The sequence below is a fragment of the Capricornis sumatraensis genome, chromosome 14, assembly GCF_032405125.1.
Source record: "Capricornis sumatraensis isolate serow.1 chromosome 14, serow.2, whole genome shotgun sequence".
In the NCBI taxonomy this organism is placed as follows: domain Eukaryota; kingdom Metazoa; phylum Chordata; class Mammalia; order Artiodactyla; family Bovidae; genus Capricornis; species Capricornis sumatraensis.
Genome location: NC_091082.1, coordinates 70,731,700 through 70,750,467, shown reverse-complemented (window position 1 = coordinate 70,750,467; position 18,768 = coordinate 70,731,700). Strand labels below are relative to the sequence as shown.

The 18,768-nt window shown below is 48.1% G+C and overlaps 2 protein-coding genes across 2 annotated transcripts; both read left to right on the top strand.

The window, feature by feature from the left end:
• The first annotated feature begins 942 nt into the window (after positions 1 to 942).
• On the top strand, positions 943 to 1,845 carry TEDDM1 (transmembrane epididymal protein 1). Its single transcript, XM_068985614.1, has one exon. It carries the CDS (start codon positions 943 to 945, stop codon positions 1,843 to 1,845), a length of 903 nt encoding a protein of 300 aa, XP_068841715.1.
• Positions 1,846 to 9,012: 7,167 nt separating this feature from the next.
• GLUL (glutamate-ammonia ligase) lies at positions 9,013 to 18,086 on the top strand. Its single transcript, XM_068985955.1, has 7 exons — positions 9,013 to 9,111; positions 11,717 to 11,895; positions 13,150 to 13,311; positions 15,905 to 16,051; positions 16,456 to 16,583; positions 16,785 to 16,984; positions 17,529 to 18,086. Exons 2-7 carry the CDS (start codon positions 11,730 to 11,732, stop codon positions 17,845 to 17,847), a joined length of 1,122 nt encoding a protein of 373 aa, XP_068842056.1. The 5' UTR covers positions 9,013 to 9,111; positions 11,717 to 11,729; the 3' UTR covers positions 17,848 to 18,086.
• The last annotated feature ends 682 nt before the right edge of the window (positions 18,087 to 18,768 follow it).

The window sequence follows — 18,768 nt, the reverse complement described above, 5'->3', positions numbered from 1 at the left end:
CAGTACAAAATATCCAGTCCCTAAAATCAGTATAAAAAGGTAGCATTTCAGAACCATTTGAAAGTGAAAGTGAAGTCACTCAGTCATGTCCAACTCTTTGTGATCCCATGGACTGTAGACTTCCAGGCTCCTCTGTCCCTGGGATTTTCCAGGCAACAGTACTGGAGTGGATTGTCTTTTCCTTCTCCAGGGGATTTTCCCAACCCAGGGATTGAACCCGGGTCTCTCGCATTGTAGACAGACACTTTACCATCTGAGCCACCAGGGAAGTCCCTATGGCTATTAAATGCTGATGTAGGGAGACAACTATGGGAATGTAAAGAGATAAGAGGTGGAGAGGAAGCGAGCTTTCTTGGTGATCCTCAAAGCAAGTCTACAAAAGAACAATAGAAAAGCCAGATAGGTGCGAAATATGATCATGTATCCAAATGTTTTTAAATATATGTGTCCAGAAAGAAAACCCTGTGATTGGGCCAGAGTTATGTCTGAGAGGTGCCGAAGGACACCCGAGGATTTGTAAGTGCTCAGGCTTCCTCTTGAGACCATGGCAACCCCTAGTCCCATTCCATCCTCCTCTCTCTGAGTGCTGGGTAGGCAGCCCCAGGGGAGGAAGCCATGGGAGAAAGGGACAAATGTGACCAGAAGCACCCCAAGGGCCCTAGAGGGGGCCCCCTAAAAGGCACATTCACCAGCTTTCTTCTTTGGCAGAAGCCAGTTAGTTCCCAGTGTTCCAGAATGGAATGGAACAATGAGGCTTTATGCCACTAAAGCTGTAGGCTTGTTTCAAGAAGCATTTCCTCTCTGTGGGGGAGTGGTGGGTGGGGCGAAATGATAAAAGTTGGTGGAAGGCAACTCTATCCAAAGTCCAGACCTTGAGGTGGCCCTAGAAGGACGTGCCTGGGTTTTACTCTTCTCGCTTTCATTAGATCGATTTGTGATTCAATGGGAACCTTTATCGGTCACGTGTATCCAGGGTTGTTCCTACTCGCATATGGACTGTATCGAGCAGTAGTGGTCTCCAAAGCTGTGATATTCAGCGACTCTTTCCCGGATCCTTCTTTGCCTCCCAAGAATAAGAGGAGATGGGCCAGGCTGTGGAAAATGTCCCACAGAGGTTTGCTGAAGATGCTGGCTGGCTTTGGCTTGATGGCGTATGAGATCAGCTGCGTTGAGAGAGGGTTGACACTGATGAACAGGGACCTGCCACCAAGATTCATGTACGCCAAACAGTGGCAGCACCTCACCATGTTCATCCTCCTCACCCTCAACGGCTGTATAGACATCATGAGCAAAAATTTGCTGCCTCAGCGCTGTGTGCCCCTAGAGAAAGGGATCTTGGTGCTGACCTTTTATGTGCTCCTGCTGCTGTTGGTGTCGCATGTCCAGGACTCTGTGGGGGTGGAGATGCACGTTCACTCTCTGCTCATCTTGGTGGTGTTGCTGCTGATGCTGGTGTTCACCGCCAAGCTGTGGGCTCCTGACACGTTTCAACTCGCTGTGATCGAGACCTTTCTGTTTCAGATGATGGGTTCCTGGCTGGTACAGGCAGGGTTCATTCTGTACAAACCAGTCTCTGGCTACCCGTGGGAGGACGATAACATTAGTGACATCATGTTTGTTACCACCTTCTTCTGCTGGCATGTAATGATCAATGCTTTGTGTCTGCTGGGAATCTATGGAGTATCTTCCTTTTGGCATCGTTGCTACTATCCTAGCTGGAAGCTGACGGGGTCCAGAGAAGCTCCATGTTACATATACCCCAGGAGACCCCTCTACCAATTGCTACAGGAAGTGGAGCAGTCAGAGAAAGATGACCAGGCTCTGCTTTCAAAGAGTTCACCTTGAGACAGGGCCTGGAATGCCTGGCTCACTGTCAACCCCATCTACCCTCTTGTGGGCTCTCCCAGACATGCACTGTATCTTCTTTGGTCCCTGGTGAAGACACAGTGGCCATGAAGGAAAGCCACTGGTCTCCATCTGCCAGCGCACCTCCTGTCCCTGAACATCTAATCATTGAGGAGACAAGAAGGGGAAACGGATAGGATTGATGGGGTTAGGGGATGGGAGTAAGAGGAAGTGTGCAAGGAGAGCCATAGGGGGAGAGAATGCAATGGTGGGGGGGGGGGGGCTATGAAGGGGTGAGAGGAAAGTCCGTTATTCACCACCAGATGTTTCTCCAGGAGCAAGTGACTGCCTGCCTTTTACCTGATGGAATACTGATTTCTCACAGCTCAAAACTAGCATCATTCAAGTCTCATTCTGACAAAATAGTGGGTACTTCTGCATGCTTAGCAAAGTGGCACCACCATGTGAAAGTCAGATACATAGAATTTATAATTTATATTGGTTGAAATGACACTTTTGCCACCTCTACTCTCCCCCACCCTCTACCCCAACACTTTCTAATGCCTGGCTTCATTTCAAATTCAAATTAATAAAGTAAAACTTTATTCATGCTTTGCTATGGTGACATTTCAAATTTGCAGGCTTAACATTTTTATAGAATTCAAATGTCCAATCTCTCTCCAACTTCCTCCTTTAGTACTCATGTTCCAGTCACCATCACTACCACGGTACATATAACTTACTAGATCCTGTCCCCCTTGGGTCGTGGCAAATTTCACTGTCTTGCATCTCACAGAAAGTCATTCCAAAATCACATCTTTGCCATGTTCTTTGACACCCAGCAAAAAAGCCACCTTCATCCCAATCCCACTGAGCACCTCCAAGGAGGCCTTCTCCAAGCATTCCTACTGACTCCCTTGTTCTGGAACTCCTCAGCACTTATGTTACACTTGCCTTGTTAATTTGCTCACATGGCTGACACTTTGCTTTGTTCTGTTTCTGCAATCATTTTCCCTGGGTAGGTTTTTCCTCACCACCTTGAGTGTAGTCTCCTAAGAGGTAAGGACTTTGTCATAGCCAAGTTACATAACTTCCTATGTATGCACCAAATAGGTACCATAGGTGATGCTTAATAAAGGCTTATTTGCTTCCAGAATTTCCACATTCTTGTTCCTTCAAAATGTGTTGCTGGACAGACCCAAAGTTCTGGGAACCTCTGGAAGACATCAACAATACTAAAGCCTGAGTCACCTCCTTAGCAATGGGCCCACTTTCTTCCTCATTCTTGGGATAAGGAAATCCACCAAGCTGTTTCGGAAATGTTTACTCTGTTATTATTTGTTTAATCCTCACGTGTGTTTCTATAAGGAACCTCTAGAAAGCTGAGACTCAGCAGGTTGAGTTGTCCAAGTCTTGTAATTGGTATAAGGCAAAACAGGAATTCAAGTGCAGGTGTGTCTGACTGGAGCCAGTGACTGTGTCCTCTGGGCCACGGGGACTTTGCCAATGGCAATGGAAAAGGGAGCGACCCTCAAAATAAAATTGTTGAGGGACTAGCCTGGTGGCCCAGTGGTAAACAATACACCTTGCAATGCAGGGGACGCAGGTTTGATCCCTGTTTGAGGAACTAAGATCCCACATGCCTTGGAGCAACTAAGCCTGCATGCTGCAACTACTGAAGCCTGCAGCTTATGTGCCACAACTAGAGAGCCCACATGCCGCAACTAAAGAGTCTGTGGTGCCAGCAATGAAAGATCTGCATGAGGCAATGAAGATCCCACATGCTGCAAATAAGACCCTTCACAGTCAGATAAATAAACTGTTGAAAGAAAGGAAATAAAGGAAGAAAGTCAGCCAGAAAGCCCAGCTGGAGCAAGAGGCATAGTATAAATACTCTATAGACCCCCCAGAGTGCGTCTGTCACTTTCTGTCCATGACCACCCCCAAGTCTCCCCTGGGAGTGAAAGTCTGGCAAGCTCTCAACCTCTAGCTAGGCCTTAAATGTCTGGGCTCAGATCCGAGTGAGGGCTGAGAGTAAGAATTGGTGTGACCAAGTTTTCTGATCCTTGCTATTTCTGCTTAACTCTTGGTTCCTAGACTCTTTTCAATTACATTTTGTGCAGGAACTCCTTTTCTCTTTACCTCTCATACACACTGATGGGAGATGATGAAAAAGCAGATGCTGCCGGCGGCCCATTTCTAGTCACTTGAGATCAAATTTTATAATGATAAACCAAGTAATCAGTTGATATCCCCAACATATTATCTCTTAAATATCCAGTGTAGATAATAAACTTGAATGTTATTAATTTACTATATAGTATTTGAGATGTAACAGAGAAGCCTTGAAGGCCAGCTAAGAGTTCTCAAACACTTCTAAGGTTACGTGGAGAAATTTGCAATTCTCACAAAATTCCACCAGAGGGCACTACATCCGCATCACCCCCAGCCAAGCCTCTCACTCTCCAACCCAGTAAACAAGTCTCCCAAGTACCGGTTCAAACGAAGTTGGGGGAGGGGAAAGGAGGTCAGGAAAAATACAGAACCAAGTATCCAGAAAACATAAACAAGGGCTGTTTGTTTCCTGTTAAAATTTGGCATGCGAATGTGAAATAAACAGGGATTCAAATCAACTAATGGGATGGGGGTGAGGGAGGAAGGGCTGTGGACCCAGCTGAGGACATCTTCGAGAGGCGCACCAACTAAAGGACATACTCTGATCCAAGTTGTTTTTGACCATAATGCTAAATTTCCTAAAGCTTCAATAAATGTTCCAATTAATCTAGAGAATAAAGATAAATCCATACAAATGTCAATACACTGAGAACAGGAATGACACTTATCTATAAAAATCCCAGATTCACAAAACCATGAAACAGGTTATTAAACACACAAAATTATCTCCAAAGATTCCTTTTAAAAAGAACCTGTCATACAGCAATCCCCCAACCCCACCCCCCGCCCCGGAATATACTGAATGTCTACTATGTGAGGCAGCACGGGGGAAGCCACAGTGAAGGACTCAGAGGTAAATGGGTTGGTTCCTGCACTGTGGGTACAGTAGGGATTCCAGAGCTTAGAGGTGGTGCCCAGGAATGCATCAGCCCCAGCCTTAGAAAGCTGAAGGAAGGGAAACAGGAAAAGGCTCTCAAGGGAGCTGTACTTGGAAGCATGTAAGGCTGTGAAATACTGCACTAAGGTGATTCAAGCAAGAGGCTGTAAATGAGCAAGGCCTCAGCTTTCTCACCGTTAAGCTAAAATGATGTAAAGATTAATTCTAGGATGGCATGGCTGTAATTTTCTCGGTAGGACTTATTTTACCATGTCATTAGCTAAGATGAACTTATTCCTCCCAATTCTCCAAGCAGTTTCCTTTTAGAGGTAAGATTTGGGGTAAGGCTCAAGACCTAAACCTTCAACTGTAAGGTGGAGGCTGGGAAACTAAGTGTTCTCTAGCTTTGAATGGTTTCAAGGGGCCTTCAACAAAACTCAATTCAGACTAAACAAAAATAGCTGAGACTTCAACTTATTGTTTCCTAACCTGAGCTTTAGAGTATACAACAATCAGAAAGGATATAAAGAACAGTTCCTCTGGGTTCAGTATTAGATAATACCAAATTGAGGTGAAACCTGGTCTTTCCTTCTTTACTTATGTAGCTTCAAGTCCGAAAGCTTGGTTAATTGCAGCTTCTCCCCCAAATTTGCTTTAAGAGTAATGACATCAGCTTCCAAGACTGTTTCTTTTCCTTTTATTTTTGTTTTGCTTTTAGATTTTACAATGGTCTACTCTTTTGGAAAGAACTGGTGCTGGTTTATTAAAAAGAGAAAAAGTTTATAATGCTGGGTTGGAGTTCCAGGGTGTTCCTCAAGCCTGAGTCTCAGCTGTCTCTTCAGCATGAGTTAAGGGTTTTGTTCACTGCCTACTGAAATCATCCAAATGTTGGAAAAACTCCATTTCCCAAACTACATGTTCTGCTTAAAGATTTGAGTATGTTTGAGCCTTACCCCAAATCTTGTCTCTAATGAGTGCATGGCAACCAACCACATAGGTCCCAGGAAGGCACACTCAGGTCACTAGATTAAGGGTTTACCATCTGAAAAGTGAGACTGGGTCCTTTAAAACAGAAAGAAATTGAGAGAAGAACTCACAGGTAAAGTCCACCCCAAAGAAGGCCTTTATTTCAAGCAGCAGAACACTGAAGAAGTCCTTTTTTTCAGTCCCCAGCCATTTCCGCAGATTTGGAACCAAATTTTGATCTGTGATATTTCTCTTCCACTCTACCCATCCCTTGGACACAGCTACTCTAAAAGAAAAAAGCCTGACTTCAAAGCCCATGAAACAGAATCCCCTGTCTGCTTTGATACTGAGTGTACCAGGAGACAGAAGAGTTCATGGTTCAAATGCTCTAATGCTTTTTAGGGAGCGGGAGGAGACTGGGGGTGGCTGTCAATTTAGGGAAGAAGGAGAAAGAGAACAAAGGGCAGCAGACACAGCAAAGTCAAACTGGATGAAACAGGCCACTCTCCTTACAACTTCTCTAAAAGTCCAGTCTGGGTTTCCGGGGGCAAACCAGTTAGTTTAAGCTCTTTCTTCTGCTTTTTCTTCCTTCATACTCTTTTAAGCTTCCCTGAATAGTTCTTGAACTCATTTGGGTCCTAATTCAGTTTGGTTAAGTAAGTAGGGGGCTGACTAAGGAAGACAAGGCCTCTTGTTCTGCCTGAAAAACTCAGTGGTCATGTATTACCTTGCTAACCCTCACAAAGTATGCCCCTGGTCACATGAATGGATCAAAGCAAATCCATTTCCACTCTTGGAAAAGCAGCTCAAAGCACATGTTCTCTTGATGGTGCCGCTGTCAGTTCTGTGTAGTCAACAAACATCAGTTATTGACCAGTTATTGACCCCCCTGGACACTGCTGGGGGACACACAGATGAATAAGGAAGGTTAAGACACCAGCCAGGGCAGCAGGCTGACTCACATACTAGAAGCTTTAAGAACTGTGCTTGCCTCTTACTTTTCTATTTTCTATTCCGTGTGCCATCCCTACCTCGGGTGCTGGCAGTGACCAGTACAGTAGAAGGCTCTGGCTCACTTCTGGCCGTCTGGCAACTGAAAAGTAACGTTTTTTAAAACAAGAACATGGCCTTTCCCCTCCCAATACCCCCTCCTCAACCATTTAAACTCAAGACTTCACAGAAATAAATGGAATGAAGACAGCTCACTTTGTTATCAGATCTAAACCCACTCTCATAAAACTAATGGTGGCGCATTACCCAGAGTTAGAAAGTTGTACTTCATGGGTTATGGCAGGAAAAGAAATAATCTAATCCCTTCAGATTATCTTGGCCTATAATAATTACAATTATTGCTTTCTAGCATTGCTGTATGTGTGTGCCATCACAGTTAATCCTTACAATATACAAGGTAGCTGTTACGCCTAATTTGTAGCCAAGGACACTGAGGCTTCAGGGCTAAGCATCCACCTGAATATAAAGCTGGTAAGAAGTCAAACCCAGATTTGAACCTACATTGCCCGACCTGAAGCCCAGCCCTTCACCATCATTTGAAGGATCACAAGTTTAAGTGCAAGTTTAAGGACAGAATACCTCACACTTGCAAGGCGACTTACCTAGTCCAGAATGTCACCTGTCTGAAACATACCAAAAGTTTCTGTTTGAGATGAACCTTGAGTCTGTCATCTTAAAGCACTGCAGTGTTAGCCACACTCCCACAGGGGAGGGATGTTGACCAAAGAGGCCAAGTTATGTGTGTGGTCACAGGCAACATTTCTTTTCCATATTTGTGGTACAAAAAATAACCAGAAGAGCAAACTTCTTCCCTTCCTCTTCCAAAGAAACATGATTTCTTAGTTTTCAAACAGAAAATCTCATATACTGGGGCTCTTGAAAGGTGCGATAAAGGCTAGACACCATCAGGAGGATTCAGGCAATAAAAACAGTATGATTAAATCTTATCACTGGTAGCAATGAAGACATTATATTTATGTGTGTTGTATACATATATATAAAATTGTGTATCTGTTGACAAACATCCCTTTCAAGACTTTGTTCACACACACATTTTCTCAACTATCCTAATAAAGCTCTGAGGAGAGAAGAGGAAGGGGTACTGATTCTCGTTTTCCAGATTTCAAAGACGTTCAATAAATTACATGAAAAGCAACACCAGACAGAACTTAAATTTTTGACGTACCCTAGGTTTCAAAGGGGGAGATGCCAAGACCTCAATCCCCTGTCAGCTGTCCTTGGGAAACAGTTCGCACAGAGGATTTCAAATCTGTTGCGCGGCTCTAAAGGTCCTCTCTTGAACCGTTTTATTTGATTTGCAGAAAAGGGAACTTGGGTCCAGAGAGGCTGCAGAGTTGCCTCAGGTGTGGCAGAGGCCGGCTCTGTGTCTCCGCCCGCCGGGATCCCCTCTACGCAACGAGACAAAACACAGTGCGTTCACTACAAACGGGAGATGGGAGACTCCAGGTCACATCCCCAAACCCGCCGAGGGGGCCGGCCAGGGGGCTCTTTCCGGCCTACCTCCGGCAGCCCCCTGTCTGCGCCGCCCCCTCCGAGGCCGGCCCAGGCACCGGGGAGCCCGGGGCTACTGCGGCCCCCACCCCCCCGAACCCCAAGCAGGACCTGAGGGCCGGGCAAGGGAGTGGAGGTTCTCTAACAACGAAAGGCAAAAGCTGGTGCCTGCGGGTTGGAATTTCCTCTGGGGCGTGCAGTGGGACCTGGGAAAAGAACCCTCCCTCAGAATATCTGACCTGGGGGCGCCGCGGGGGAGAGCACGCGGGGACCGCCCGGGGCCAGGCGGGCGGCGGCGCGGCGGCGCGCTGCAGCCCCGGCGGCGGGGTCCTTCCCGGCAGGCCCCGGGCCCTCCGCCCGCCGCCGGCCCGCCCTGCCTCGCGCCCCTCCCCCCGCGTCCCCTCCCCCGCCGCCCTTTCCCTTTCTTTCTTTCCCGGGTCCGCTCGCCCCCACCCGGCGGCGCCCGCTCGGCGGCTCGCCCAATGGCCGTGGTGCCGGGACGGTGCATCAGCTGATCCGCCCGGGCTCCGGGCCTCTGGGAACCAATCAGGGCGCCGGGGGCGGCCCCGGCCGCCGATAAAGCGGCGGGGCGGCGGGCCGCCCTGCAGAGCGGAGAATGGGAGAAGAGCCGGCTGTCTAAGCAGCACCTCCCGGTCCTCCTCGCCTCTCTTCTCCTCACCTCGCTCTCGCCGCCTGCTCGCCCTGCCGCTTTGCTCGGCGCCTAGGTAAGCACCTAGCCGGCCCGGGGAAGAGGGCGGGAAGGGGGCTCGGAAGTGTGCCGCGCCGGCCCGGCCGCCGCTCCCTGACCGATCGTCTCGGCCTCTTCCCACCTCCTGGCCCTACTCTGCGCCCCGGCCTGGAGGGAGGTGTGTGAGTGTGTGTTGGGGGGGGGCTCCTGCTTGCTTTCGCTGCCCGCGGGTCTGGGTCGGCGATGGTCGGGCGCCAGGCTTCGCGGAGGGCGGAGAGTTGTTTTGATCTTCCTTCAGCTGCTGGCGGCCTGAAGCGCCGCCCCTGGAGGTCGCTGGGCAGGACGAGCCGAGGAGCCCGCTCGCTGCCCGGGCCCGGCGCCCCCCGCTCGGCCGTGGGGCGTGCGTGGTGGATGGAGCGGTCCCCCTGCGGGAGCCTCGCCCTGTTTCTCCGCGGCTGCGGGCCGGGTGCCGGGAGAGTCGGTGGTGCGGCCCGCTCCCGCCGCGGGGTCTACCCCTGTGACTGAACAATGGGGAGCCCGGGAGCGCGGCGTGGCCGGCGGGCGCGGCGGGTGGAGAGGCCTGGCTGGCCGGACAGGGGCAGCAGCGGCGCGCTGTCCCTCCGGCGGACTCCCCAGCTGCCGCCCCCCGCCCCACCCCGCCCCGGCCTTGGAGGGGTATGGCCCCCTCGGCGACGCCCTGAGATCCAGACGGGGGCCCAAGGGGCGGGGCGCCGACTTTTGGGACGTTTCAGTGGGAAAGGGCTGCTCTCAAAGTGGATTTTCCCAACTACCCTGGGGGCGGGAAGCGGGGATGCTCCCCCGGCCGCAAATCAGCGAAGAAGAACGCGAACGAAGATGAAGACGACCTGGAATCTCGGTCCTCGGGGTCCCCCTCCAACTGTTTCGGCTTCGTCGCCTACTCGGTGAATGCCGGAGGGAAACCGCGAGTCAAGATCAAGTCGACTCAGGAGCCTTCGTATTCCTGCTCCACCCGGTGCGATTCCGACCGCACTTCGACTCCCTCTCCCTCTCCGTCTCCCTCGCCCAGAAAGCTCCGGTGCGTGGATCAGCGAGAGCCGGAGACCCACGAGAGGCGCGAACGCCACTCCAAAAGGAGAAGGGCCAAGGAGGGCATCATCGATACCTTTGATCTTACCTGGCTGGGGTGAGTGAGGAGCAGGGATCCAGGACCCTGCTCCCACCACAGCTGCAAGAAACCGCTAAGGACCGCAGAATCCCAGCCCTCCATACCCCCTCACCACGTAAAATCTCGGCATCTCGGCGGCACTAGTTGATAGAGCAGGCGGCTGTTGGCATCCAACCTGTCACGGAACCGAGTTGGCATCACCGAAAAGAGCAGGCCCCGAGGCTTAAGGGAGGAAGTGTGACTTGAAATTGGAGGTGGTAACCGGTGGGAGAGGAAAGCCAGGGATGGGGTTATAGCTGGGAGCTGAAAGGGTCTGGGATTGCTCCTACTGGCTTTTAAAGCCAGGATGGGCGATGGGCATAAGGAGTGGGATTTGACCGACCAAGTCTAGAGGGAGTCGGCAAACATTGTCTGCTAACACAACTTGACAGACAGCTTCGCTTCCCGGACGGGAAGGGTGAGGCTGTTGCAGGGAGAAGCAGTTGTTTTCAGCTGGGCAAACATGGACGGTTGCCCATAGAAACTTTGCCACTGTACTTCAGAAAGTTGCCCAAGTCATTGGAGGAGAACAATATGTTCCCTCTCCGGCCACCCTGGGCGATCAATGGGGGAGGGAGGAGGTAGAACGTTTCCTCTTTGTGTTGGGGTTTGGTTCTGTGGCTTCAGTGTCTCTTCTTTGAGAGGTTTTGCGGTGTTGGCTCACAGATTTTAGTGTGCCTCAGCTTTTGAAACCCCAGATCTTTTTGATTTAGAAGTGGGAATTTCTTAAAGTTCTCTGGTGGAATCTGGTCACTCTCAAACTTAAGTCTACTCTCTGAAATGAGAACTTTGCCTCAAACTGATGGAAGTCATGCCAGTGTGTGTCTTAAAATCCAGGTTGGATCAAATGTACCAAAGTACACATTAGTCGTTGTTAGGAAGCCACCAACTCTTAAATCTTCTAGCTAGCCCCGGTTTCCTCCTTCCAGCTAAATGGGAATGGGGTGGGTTGTTTATTTGGAAGGGTGGAGGAATCTTCAAAAGAACTTTTTATTGAGGCATTCTCTGGGGTGTAAGGAAAAGGGAGAACTTAACCAAGAGATCATAGCAGCCAAGCCCTTCTGTGGCCGGATTTTACTTGGAGATAGATGTCTGTTCTGCAGACTGTTTCTGAACTTTCATATTTTGTTTTGGGTTCACCACCCCCCTGCCCCCCAGTATCTTAGTATGAAAAATGAAACAATTCCTCCACCTCTGACAAACCGCAAAAATAGAACTTAGTGCTCAAAAGTTTAGATTCTGGCTTGAGGAAGGGAATAAGGAGACTTTTGTTCAGTATAAAACTTTAATCTCCCTGAAAGCAAGTTAAATAAATGTACTGTACTTTTGAGTGTGTGACTTCCAAAGGGAGGGGCCGCCACTCCCACTGTGACTTCTTGATTTCATTGTCCTTATTCCTGCAGAGGATCTGTTTAGAGTTGGTGTTCATATTTTATTTCTCTCTCTCTCTCTTCAGAACACCTTCCACCATGGCCACCTCGGCGAGCTCCCACTTGAACAAAGGCATCAAGCAGGTGTACATGGCCCTACCTCAGGGCGAGAAAGTCCAAGCTATGTACATCTGGATCGACGGTACTGGAGAAGGACTGCGCTGCAAGACCCGAACCTTGGATTCTGAACCCAAGTGTATAGAAGGTGAGAGGCTGGGCGGAATTGAGGCGGGGTTGGGTGGCAACCTGAGACCAAGCCACTAGATCTGGCCTCTTTATTCTGATGTAAAGCTTTTCTAAGGCAGGACTTTACAGACTTTATTCAGTCAACATTAAGCTCCTACACTGCCTCCAAGCATTAACAGTGGACCCCTTTATTTAAACTGAGTCTTGCATATCTAAAGAAAAAAGATGAAGTCTGGGGGGAGTGGCATTGGGAACTTTGTTGACTTGGGCATCCCATCTCAGTCTGACCTAAGGTACCCCTAGGAACCCAGTTTGAAAACCACAGCTCTAACCTGACTATTCCATCTGCTTTACAAACTCTTTTGAATGTTACTTAGGTTCTAGATGTAAAGCAAACACCCTAAAAGTGGTTTCTAAGTAGAGCTACCATCATGTGTTTTTAGCTGATGCACTTTAAGAATTCTTAATCTGGCTGATCCTACAGAAGCTGTTATAAGAATTGGGACGACTTTGTCTTTCTTTATTCTTTGGTCTAGAACAAACCATAGCTGCCTTCCTTCTGGAAAGGGACTGAGGTCCATCATCTTTTACCTGATTTAGGATAGCTTACTCTTCTGATAATGCTCACATTTGAGTGAATGAATGAATGGCTATAATACAAAACATATAGTGTGTACCTGCTATGTGGCAGGTATTGCACAGGCCCTGAAAGTATAAGATGGGAGTCTGGTCTCTGCCTTCAGAGAACTCATAGTCAACTGGAGAGAGATGAAGGAACTCACCTTTAAAACATAGTGTGGATAAGTTACGTGGGAGCACCCTTGAATAAGTCATCCTGCTAGTGTCTGTTTATCTGTTAAAATAAGGACACCACATGAGCTGGGACTGTCCATTACACAGTGTGGGGTGGGGCTGGGAAATGAAAGAAATAAGCAACACAGATGGCCTATCAGAGAGTCTTTATTTCTCCTGGATTTCAATTCTTTAAATGATGACTGACTTATTTACAGAGGAAACATTATTCTTAAGTTGTTTCTGTGATTGGTACTTCTTTTAAAAAAGTGATGCAATGGTCTTACTTGGAAGAGAAAGGACTGTGGGGCAACCTGCAAACATCAGGGTCTGCCTGTTATTAGCAGCAGTCATGCATCACTGGCTTTCTGGACAAGACAGTGTAGATCCTTAGAGATAAAAAGGTAAGCGAGAGGCTGTACTCCTCCCTGAAAAGTTCTTGTGCTTGCAACTTTAATTTCCCCCTCTCTTTTTATCACAGAGTTGCCCGAGTGGAATTTTGATGGCTCTAGTACTTTTCAGTCTGAAGGCTCCAACAGTGACATGTATCTTGTCCCTGCTGCCATGTTCCGGGACCCTTTCCGCAAGGACCCCAACAAGCTGGTGTTCTGTGAAGTCTTCAAGTACAACCGAAAGCCTGCAGGTGTGTATAGGATAGACTTAATCCTAATCCATGAATTGTAAAGTCAGGTGGGGAGGATATTCCAAAATCGGTATTGGGAAGACGAGCTTATCCCAGAACTAACTGTTAGAACTAACTTCTAACTAACTCTTAGAAGTCTGAAGGACTGGACATGCATCTCCCCATCCTGAACTTCCTTGTTGAGAGAGGCTGTGTGGTCCATCCTCCCATTGTTGGCTGCAGAAAACCACACTGGATTCTTCTAAATCTTTGCTGGAGGAGTGCCCCATGTCACAGTCCTCCTGCCTGTAGATTTTAATGCTGGATGTGATTTCTAGATCTGCCACTTACTTTCTATGAACTTGGGCAAGTTATTTTGTCCCCTATACTTGTCACTTCCCCCATTTTAAAATTGGGGGGTGGATAGAGGGAGGGTGCTATATGTATACTTACAGCTATAGTAAGTATAGCTGTATGATTCTGGGTTCAATCCTTGGGTCGGGAAGATCCCCTGGAGAAGGAAATGGCAACCCACTCCAGTATTCTTGCCTGGAAAATCCGCATGGACAGAGGACCCTGGCAGGCTATTAGTCCATGGGGTTGCAAAGACTCGGATGTGACTGAGCGATTAAGCACAGCACATAGCTGATTCACGTTGTTGTACGGCAGAAACCAACACAACACTGTAAAGCAATTATCCACCAATTAAAAAATAAATTTTAAAAAATGGAACAACTAATAAAGTCCATCTCATAAAATTGTTTATAGAGGATTGAGTTATGTGTAAATGATTGAGAAGAACTGTATGTCAAATACTGGTTGCCTTTTTGTTCCAGAGAGCTTTTGAAGTGAAAAGTGAAAGTCGCTCAGTTGTGTCCCACTCTTTGTGACCCCATGTACTATACAGTCCAAGGAATTCTCTAGGCCAGAATACTGGAGTGGGTAGCCTTTCCCTTCTCCAGGTGGTCTTCCCAACCCAGGGATGGAACCCAGGTCTCCCGTACTGCAGGTGGATTCTTTACCATTTGAGCCACAAGGGAAGCCCCCTAAAACGTCTGTTTTAGGAGGCATTAAATTATGGTGAAAGACCTGAATTCTGAAGTCAAGACAGGCAGGGTTTCCTGATTCTGCTGCCTACCCCGGGCAGGTTCCCTGCCATCTCTGAGCCTCATTTTCTCACTTGTAAAAAGGGAGACTTATAATACCCATCTCAGGGTTATTAGGAAGATGCAGCTGACTCTGTGACCCTGTGGGCTGCAGCACACCAGGCTTCCCTGTCCTTCACTGTCACCTGGAGTTTGGTCAGACTCATGTCCATTGACGTCAGTGATGCCATCCAGCCATTTCATCCTCTGTCATCCCCTTCTCCTCCTGCCCTCAATCTTTTCCAGCATCAAGGTCTTTTCCAATGAGTCAACTCCTTAAATCAGGTGGCCAGAGTATTGGAGCTTCAGCTTCAGCATCAGTCCTTCCAGGGAACATTCAGGGTTGATTTCCTTTAGGATTGACTAGCTTGATCTGTTGCAGTTCAAGGGACTTTCAAGAGTTTTCCAGCACCACAATTTGAAAGCATCGATTCTTTGATGTTCAGACTTCTTAATGGTCCAAATCCCACACACATGACTACTGGAAAAACCATAGCTTTGACCAGATAGACTTTTGTCCGAAAAGTGGTATCTCTGTTTTCTAATACACAGTCTAGGTTTATCACAGCTTTCCTTCTAAGGAGCAAGCATCTTTTAATTTCATGGCTACAGTCACTATCCACAGTGATTTTGGAGCCTAAGAAAATAAAGTCTGTTACTGTTTGTACTTTTTCCCCTTCTATTTGCCATGAAGTGATGGGACCAAATGCCATGATCTGATTTTTTTTAATGTTGAGTTTTACGCCTACTTTTCCCACTCTCCTCTTTTACCCTCCTCAAGAGGCTCTTTAGTTCCTCTTTGCTTTCTGCCATTAGAGTGGTATCATTTGCATATCATAGAGGTCTGAAAATGGTTCTTGAACATAGTGAAACAGCCAATAATAATCTATAAAGATCCGTTCTAGCATAGAAGTTTTTCTTGAGCTTGTCGCCCTTTTTTTTTGGTTGGTTGGGTTTTTTTGGCATGTGCCAGTACTATAGAAATTAGCACTTTGTATCTTTGTGTCTTCTCACCGGGAATGTAAGGCTGTTGGTAGACAAATGATTCTCTCAATAAAAATTGTAGATTTGGGTGTAAATGCTTGAGAAACCATGAATAGGTCTAACAGCTAGAAGCAGTTCTTCTGTGAATAAGAGGGTTCAAGTGCCTGACATTTGGTACTTGGGAGGGGGCCAGTTTGCAGATAAGGTGAACCCTTGCTGTGTCCTCTGGGTCCTCTCCCATGTGACTTTGTTGTGACCCAGTTTAGTTATAAATAATGCCTTTTGAGAGTCTCCCTACAGATACATAACCATAGCTTCTGTTATCATCCCCTCTCACACTGACTGGGGCACCTAAAGGTTGACCCTGGGTCAGTTCAGTAAATAACATCTCAGGTACCTGGAATCTGAGGACCACTTCCCATCAACACGGGGATTCAGTGCATTTGTCCATATATCTCTAATAGCGTGTCCATTCTTTCTCTTAGAAACCAATTTAAGGCATACCTGTAAACGGATAATGGACATGGTGAGCAACCAGCGCCCCTGGTTTGGAATGGAGCAGGAATATACCCTAATGGGTACTGATGGGCACCCCTTTGGTTGGCCTTCCAATGGCTTTCCTGGGCCCCAAGGTAAGTCTCCTTGGTGAGAGGTGAATCTTGCTTCTCCCCAAGTGCTTAATTGCCAAGGGAAGTCTCTCTGGAGATGGGTGTGAATCCTTGTAGACCAAAAAGCTAGGGGGATATCCCTGAGACTGGCTGAAATAATACTGTAGAGAGTTAGCCCTTGTGTTACCTAAATCCAAATAATGGATGTTGAGATGTGAACATTGCACAGAAACCGTGGGCTCTAGTCGGTGTTAACCCAGAGGAGCCCACTGCACACCACTCATCTGCCTCCCGGTAAAGGCAGGGATGGTGATTCCAGGAGAAGGTGTGAGAACTTTGTGACTTCTGACTTTGGGCCATGCATCTCACTTAGATAGGAATTTTCTTGACATCCTGCCTCCTGATCTTCCATCTTGATGCCTCTCCAGGTCCCTACTACTGTGGTGTGGGAGCGGACAAGGCCTACGGCAGGGATATTGTGGAGGCTCACTACCGGGCCTGCTTGTACGCCGGCATCAAGATCGGGGGCACGAACGCCGAGGTCATGCCTGCACAGGTAAAGGTCTCTAGCCCACCACCTGCCCCACCTAGAGGCATGTAGGGGATTTTGCTAGGAAGGGCTATTGTGGTGTTCACTCCTTAACCCAAAGCCCTCAAGGTGGCTTGGAGTAGAGATGAGCAGGGGGCAAGTGTCAGCTTCTGGGTTGGGGTGAGCAGCTGGTTTTGTTTTCAAGGCCCATCTTCTTGTTCTCTCTAGTGGGAATTCCAGATAGGACCCTGTGAAGGAATCGACATGGGCGATCATCTCTGGGTGGCCCGTTTCATCTTGCATCGTGTGTGTGAAGACTTCGGAGTGATCGCCACCTTTGATCCTAAGCCCATTCCTGGAAACTGGAATGGTGCTGGCTGCCACACCAACTTTAGCACCAAGGCCATGCGAGAGGAGAATGGTCTGAAGTGAGTGCCACCTCCAGCGGGGGCCATTTCACTCTCTCTGCAAGAATACCTGCCAGGGGTTTGATATACTGGGGATGAGTAAGCTGCCTTCCCAGTTGGGGCCTTTAGCTCTTGGTACTCAGCTTCAAAAACTGTCTTCTGATCCTGTCATTTTGTTCCTATTTGGAAAGTACCCCCAAAATACTCTTCAAGAGTAGGATTCGAGGATGGTGATGGGGAAAGTTGACACAGATGAATGCTTTTGAAAATCTTTAGTAAGAACTAAATTAGTTAACAATACAAGCTTCTGAATGAGCTTAATGGCTGTGGGTGGGAGAGAGTTTCATGGGGACATCTACTGCCTGCCCAGCACTAAGAGACATAGGTTATAAGGCAGGGTGCTGCCTTTGTGGAGAATCTTTTCCTGGGGCCATGTTTTGGGCATTTGGAGCCTGGAAAACAATCTCTGGTAGATGAGTCACGCCATTCTTGGATCCACACCTGCTCCTTGAAGGGCAGGTTTCCTGATGGCAGGTTGGACCCTCATCTTGACTGTTTCTTCCAGGTACATTGAGGAGGCCATTGAGAAACTAAGCAAGCGGCACCAGTACCACATCCGAGCCTACGATCCCAAGGGGGGCCTGGACAACGCCCGGCGCCTAACTGGATTCCACGAAACCTCCAACATCAACGACTTCTCTGCCGGCGTGGCCAACCGTGGTGCTAGCATCCGCATCCCCCGGACTGTCGGCCAGGAGAAGAAGGGCTACTTCGAAGACCGTCGCCCGTCTGCCAACTGTGACCCCTTCGCCGTGACGGAAGCCCTCATCCGCACATGTCTTCTGAACGAAACCGGCGACGAGCCCTTCCAGTACAAGAACTAAGTGGACTAGACTTGCAGCCCTCGAAACCCCTCTTAATTCTACATCTTACTCCCACTCTCGCCCCTCTCAATGTTATAATAGCTATAACTCAAAGGGTGGAATGTCAAGGTCTTTTTTGTTTTTTTTTTTAATTCCTCACACCCAGTTAATATCTCTTGCTTTCTTTGGTCAGGGTCAAAGGGGTCAAGTTCTTAATCACTTCACCTACCTACCCCTGCCCTTTTCTGTTTCCTATCACCGAAGCTTTCTAGTGCATTAGTTGGGAGGGTGGGTGGGGAAACATAGCCACTGCTTCCATTTAATCACGTGTGTTTGTCCAATAGGCATAGCTCTCTGGACAGAGAGCCCAGTCATTGTGAAGGGATGGGGAGGACTCTTTCTGAGTGGTTACTGAGTGGGGGACAGGGGTGCTGGATTCTGTGGTTAGGTTAGGATTTCCCTTCTTGGTGGGAAGTTCCATTACTTACAAGGTTGTAACCAACTTTCTATCAACAGTGAGAATTAGGGGGGAAGGAAGGGTGGGAAGTCAGGTAGGAAAATGCCCTAGATCTCCTGGCGTGGTGCTTCCCTTGCCTGGGGCTCAACGCCCTGACAGGCTCCACATAAACGGATGGATAGCCCTACCTTAAAAGAAAAAGTTCTCATTGTGTGGTCCTCCATTTATAACACAAAGCAGAGTAGTATTTTTATATTTAAATGTAAAAACAAAATTATATATATGGGTGTGCAGATAAATGTGTTTTCTCTTTAGGGAGAAAAAGCCATTCTGGTTATGGGGAACCCAAATTTGAGACAAATAGTCTGGTTAGAAATAAGGATCTCCTTTTGAGTGGGTGTGGGGATAGGAGAGGCTGTGCTGGAAAAGTTGGCTGTTTGGGGCTGATATTCCCTCACTACCACTTCAGGGCTTCTCTCTGCCCT

Excerpts from the sequence above, each read along its gene's own strand:
- TEDDM1 (XM_068985614.1), top strand. The coding sequence starts at position 943 with ATGGGAACCTTTATCGGTCACGTGTATCCAGGGTTGTTCCTACTCGCA.
- GLUL (XM_068985955.1), top strand. The coding sequence starts at position 11,730 with ATGGCCACCTCGGCGAGCTCCCACTTGAACAAAGGCATCAAGCAGGTG. Across the intron at positions 11,896-13,149 it reads TGAACCCAAGTGTATAGAAG|AGTTGCCCGAGTGGAATTTT; the intron begins GTGAGAGGCTGG and ends TTTTTATCACAG. Across the intron at positions 16,052-16,455 it reads TGGCTTTCCTGGGCCCCAAG|GTCCCTACTACTGTGGTGTG; the intron begins GTAAGTCTCCTT and ends ATGCCTCTCCAG.